The sequence below is a fragment of the Quercus lobata genome, chromosome 2 (genome assembly GCF_001633185.2).
Source record: "Quercus lobata isolate SW786 chromosome 2, ValleyOak3.0 Primary Assembly, whole genome shotgun sequence".
In the NCBI taxonomy this organism is placed as follows: domain Eukaryota; kingdom Viridiplantae; phylum Streptophyta; class Magnoliopsida; order Fagales; family Fagaceae; genus Quercus; species Quercus lobata.
This window is the reverse complement of record NC_044905.1, coordinates 77496651-77502650: the sequence shown is the minus strand read 5'-3', so window position 1 is coordinate 77502650 and position 6000 is coordinate 77496651. Positions and strand designations below refer to the sequence as shown.

The 6000-nt window shown below is 32.0% G+C and overlaps 1 protein-coding gene across 1 annotated transcript; it reads left to right on the top strand.

Moving 5' to 3' along the window:
- Nucleotides 1-1920: 1920 nt before the first annotated feature.
- LOC115978380 lies at nt 1921-4231 on the top strand. Its single transcript, XM_031100401.1, has 3 exons — nt 1921-2133; nt 2808-2979; nt 3885-4231. The coding sequence occupies exons 1-3, from the start codon at nt 1978-1980 to the stop codon at nt 4007-4009; spliced, it is 453 nt and encodes a 150-aa protein (XP_030956261.1). The 5' UTR covers nt 1921-1977; the 3' UTR covers nt 4010-4231.
- Nucleotides 4232-6000: the final 1769 nt, after the last annotated feature.

Below are 6000 nucleotides of genomic sequence, written 5' to 3'. Positions count from 1 at the left end.
GAAGGAAGAGAGAAAGAAACAGGGATGCTTAATCCCCGCGTCAGCTCTGACTCCTAACACGCTGGTGTCATATTAGCAGCGCTCGAGAGAGAGCGGATGGTACTGAGAACGAGAAACCCCACTACTGTCGCACCAAAAATCTGGCACGACCAGCACCTACTTCGGATTTTGACTGAAAGAGGTGGAGGCATCGCTCCCACCTTGTGAAAGCGGAGAACTATCTTGAGTCTGTGTCTCTCCTGTCCTGACTGTGCCATCTTGAGTCTCGGGAGGACCTAGTGCCTCTGGAGCGGGTGTGATTTCTTCATCCCTACTCGTGCCTCAAACATCATTCTAAGGTTTGATTGCGCTAGAGATGAAGACTTGGAGCACAGCTGAAGGATTAAGAATTTGAAGGGACTGAAAGATCTGCACGTAAAGGGAGTGACTCTCTACCTTGCTTCTTATATAGAGGGCAAATGGGCTGCATTTAATTTACGCAGATTTCCAAGAAGCGCTACAGATGAGACAGTTTCTGCTCAACTCCCCACACCGTCTACAACCATAGGATTTGGGTGGCCTCGTGAAGGGGACATATTAAAGACGCGCCTCGAGCACTGAAACGGCGAGGACGCTGCATGAGTAAATCTAGAGGAATGTCTCATAATCCGGCGCACCTCCCATGCAAATGGAGAGACACTGACATTAATGAAGAGCAGAGTTGGGCAAGCCATGATGTGGGCCCGACATCACCAAAACCCTCCTCTCCAACCAAAAGGTCGGGCAGCAGGATTTTGAGGGGCTATTGTAGGGCCTGAGAATTTGTGGGCCCGGCCCACTTTACGTTAGGGCCCAAGGCCTAAGCCGAGGAGAACTATTGCTGAGGATGCATAATGAAAGCCCAAAAAAGGCCCAAGGATATGGCCGAGGACGATCTTATGCTCAGCACCCCATAGAACGCCTAAAGGAAAGGACGAGCTCAGTGCAGGAGCCGGCCAAGTGAAAAAGCTGCCAATACATCAATAAAGAACTCTGCGTCTGACAGGTCCATGCCTCTCACCATGCTATTCAGTTTTTACAACCACTCCCAACCACTCCAAGTATGAGCTGATAGGACAAGTCTCAACCTCAGAAAATGGAGCTTACACGTGGACACTAGAGGGGGATAAATGCTAGTATAAAAGGCAAGGAGAACCAAGGAAGAAGGAGGCCCGGGGGCCAGGAGGTCATAAAAGAAGAGAATAATGACGTTAAGCTCCTTGGACGAGGTCTAAAGACCAGAACCATTCATGTCGCCAGCAGAAAAATGTCTCGTTAAAACTCGTCAGGTTGCCCTTCATGCAAATTTCCATAGACACCATAGCTAACCGCTGCTTGGTGACCCAGGCCTAGCCTTTCAAGCTCACGCTCTACAAATGATATTATTCAGGCCTTTAAATGTACGAACCCAATATCTTTTTTGGGCCGCCGCTACAAATTGTGTCCTTACAATTAGAAATGTAGAAATCATGCAATTGGACAATAAAAATTAGAAATTTTGTATGACAATTAAATTTCTGATTAGTTTTTTTTTTATTTATTTTTAAGTTGGTTATTTAAACAATTAATTTTTTTAAGAGTTAATATTAGTTTCAATTTTTTAATCTTGGCCTCTTGGACTAAATCTTTGCTCAGCCATTGACGAGCGGTAGGCCAATAGCAGCACATGTACGTACGTAGAGATAATAATCTTGAACAAAATTTCTGAGTCTGTCTCTTCCGGCAGGTGAAAGCCAAAATTAATAATAAACTGGTTTTTTCGTAAAGTTAAAGTAATAATAAATTATTCTAAAAAAAAAAGTAATAATAAATTAAATTACGGAAATGCCCTAACCATTGTATTGTAATGTGTTTTTCCGCTCTTTTGTTTCAGTCCTTGCGAATCTTGCAGACTCTCATCATTCAACTCACAGCCTCTTTAATCATCTTCAGTGCTTTTCAGTTTTCACCTACCCACTGATGAGACCACTCACTCTTGAGTCTGTCTTTATATACTCCTCATCACTTTCTCATCTTCCACACCCCAAAAACCTCAAAGAGAAGAAGAGCCTTCGTATGTGTGAGGCTCGATTGTGCAATATGAAGGAAGGTAAAGCCTTTTCAACGCTTGAAAAGGTAATCATCTGTTCGCCGTTTCTTTATGTTTTTGTTGTTTTCATCAACATGATGCACTAGAATTTGTACCACCCAAAAGCTTGAACTTTTGTCGGATCTATATTTAGTGTTTGTTTAGATAAAATCTCTTATTGGGTTTGTTTTTGGGATTAAGGGTTCGTTTGGATTGAGCTTATTGTTGCTGAAACTGAAAACTGAAAACTGAAAATACTGTAGCAAAATAATTTTTAAATGTGTAAATAGTGTCGTGGGACCCATAAATAGTACGTGAACAGTACGTAAACAGTGCATAAACAGTATTTTTTCCCTGTACAGTATTTTTACTGTTCACGTGCAGAGGAAAAAAAAAAAAAAAAAAAAAAGTAGGAAAACGTAGAGCTGAAACGCAAGTTTCAGCTCTATCCAAACGGGCACTAAGCATGTGTATTATTGTTTAACCCAAATTTTTATTAATTTTAAATGCTTTCCCTTTAGATTCAGCATAAGAAAGTTCCTTGCTCTTTCTTCAAAGGTTTACAAAATTTTTAAACTAGTTTTTCGTTAAAAAAGATCATGTTAAATTTGTATTAATATTTTATAGTTATAAAGGTTTTGATTATTGGGGTTTCATATTGCACTTAATATTTAGCTAATTAGTGCTTGCTTAATTTTTTTTTTTTTTTTTTTTTTTGAAGGATTGGGCAATAAAGAGCAAAGACTGGTGGTTCAAGTGTGGGTGGGGGACCGGGGGTGGAATAAAGAATTTTCGCGCCCTAAGCCAACGTGTTATATTTGGTGGAAGTTGGAAGAGAACACGTTTATTTTGGAATGGAAGGATTTCGAAAGAAGGAACGATTTCGAAAGAAGGTAATTTTCCGGTTTAAATTTATCTTAACTTCTTAGGCTTTACTCTCTATTATTTATTTATTTTTTTCATCTTCAATTTTGTTTTGGTACAAGAATGCGGATAATAAGATTGCATTTAAGATTGCATTTGACATTAGCTGAAAAGACTTTTTTTTTTTTTTTTAATCTTCACTATTTCATTTTTTTTGTTATTATTTATAAGTTTTATTGCTTTTTTTTTTTTTTTACATTTTTTATTATTATTTAAGAGTCTCGCGGTATTATTTTACCCTTTTAGCTTTATTTATTGTAGTTTTAGTAAAAATAAGCTGATTTCAAACTGACTCTAATTCTATCACTAATTAATAACACTAAATATTCTTATAATCTTTTGCAAATACTCTTCGGAAATAGCATATTACTAATTGGGTCACATGAAATATAATGACTTACTAACTTTTTTATTTGTCATTTATTTTTATTTTTATTTTTTGCCATTTGTAGGATATTATTGGTTGTGTGAGACAGTTTGAATACTTAATTAGCATTTGTGGCAAAAAGCATGAGTAAATGTGCTTAGAAAAAAGTTTCGAGTCCTAATGGGTTTCAACTAATGAAACAAAGAGTAAACTTGCACGCCCCGTTAGAGAAAAAAAAAAAAAAAAATTAGAATCAGTTCATAACATGAAGGTATTAGAAGATTTTTATAAAAATAAGAAAAATGTTTTTCGGAGCAACTTATAAGAAATTAAAGAAAAAACAAACACATAGAACATAGTTAAACAATAAATAATTGGATTCAACTGAAAGCAAAATATAGCATTAGCAAAAATTATTTATTTATTTTTATTATTATTATATGACTACAAACATTGTCATAAGTGGACTCTACACTGCATTGTCATCATAATCCAATGCATTTGCAGGTGGTGTCACTCTAAGGGAACATTTCAAATTAGTTGGCCCGTACACTGCATTACCATCAATAGGCAATTCTGTAATGATTGTCACATCCTATAGAGTAATCAACATTTCACAAGTAGGCAGGTGAAATGTATGAGTTTTAGATTACCACCGCTTCACCAAAGAAGTGATAAGACCCCATTTCAATATCTATATGTGGTAGGCGGGTAACATGATATAGTTTACATTGATGCAAATATGGGATGATACGCTCGCTTAATTGCAGGGGTGCAAACGGTTGGGGTCGCGTTCGTAAGGTGGAAACCTGAAATTTTTTTAAAAATATACAATGTTATATTGTTAATGTTAAAATTATTTTAATGTAAATTGAATAATTGTTGATATTATTAGAATATTAATAAATTTTGATCTCATTGGTGATGTGATGTGATATTGTTGTTGGGTTAGCTAAGAATGATCGAATGACCCAGACTTTATTTCAAATATATCTTACATTAAATGCTACAACGAGTTAAACCATGCAATTTCCATTATCTCTATATTAGTAGAAAATTGTTTATACATCAAACTAAACTAACTATTTTTTTTTGGACTAAGATATCCTTTATGACATTGATGGATTGACAATAAAGTGTTATTAAGATCTTGGTCAACCCTAAATTAAATAGAATATAAGAAATTGATCATAATTATACTCATAATTGGAATGGAATTAACCCTAATTATCGTATTCTTAAATTCATACAAACATAATATAAAGTATAGTTTAAGTGAAGATGTGTTTTTACAATCAATATATATATATATATATATAAACACTGAGATTAAAAAATTACAATATCTGAAAGCATTTTTTTTTTTTTTTTACAAATCATCTATATAAAAAATTATAAATTAAGAAAATAATTTCCAATTAAATTTGGGAGCTGAGAAGTTTGCTACAATTGTGATACGAAGTGAAGGAATGTAGGAATTATAGAGTGATACTTGCAAGAAAGGAAAGAAAGAACAAAAAAAAAAAAAACACAATTAAATAATCATAAATATCTTCTAAAAAAAATATAATCCTAAATAAAAACAAAAGAACAATAATAAAAAATAATAAAATTAATATATTGTGACTACTACAGTTTTTTATGCTAAATATTAAATATAACTTATAATACTTGTAGTTCATAATAAAATTGAAAGAAACTCAAATAAAGAATTTATGAAGCAAAATTTTTAATAATAATAATAGTTTTAGTGAAAATAATCATACAAAATAATTAGTATTAACTATAATATAACCATATATAATATATACAATATATTAGCATATAATATTTATAAAGCATATAATTATTTTTCATTTCCCAACCATCCTAAAAAGTAAAAATTCAAGAAACTTAATAAATTTTTATGCCAACTAGACTTTAAAGAAAAAAACACAAATGTACGATTTATTGTACTAAATAAAAATAAAAATAATAATACACATACATATCTCTATTATAAACCAACAAACATATTATGCAATATATTTTGTCCAAGTAATAGATGTAGTAATTGATAATAACAAAGTAAAATTTATTATAAAAAAATCACAATAATACAATTGATTACAATTTTTGTGGTCATATAATAATAATAATAACAATAAATAATATTAAATAATTTCAAAATTAACAAAACACATACATAAATTTAATTAGAGAGTCGAGATGCTTATTACAATTGTGATACCAACTAAAAGAGTGAGAATTATAGAGTGGTACTTTCAACAAAAAATAAATAAATAAATACAATCAAATAATAATAAATAAATACAAAATAATAACAATACTGAAAAGTTTATGTGAATCAGTTTGACCCTTAAAAGAGTTCAATATATTGTATTTATAATGATATCAACAAGTTACTTGAGATTTGCTATACAAGGCAATATTCTACTATGAGTGAAAATAAAGTATTTCTAGCATAAAAGCATAAACCTTTCTATTTTTTTTTTTTTTTTGAGAAGCACTTAAAAAATTCATTAATCTAAAATTTGAATAATAACAAAAATAACAATAATCATAATCATAGTCATACAAACAATATTAATTACAACAATACATAATATTTTACAATGTATTA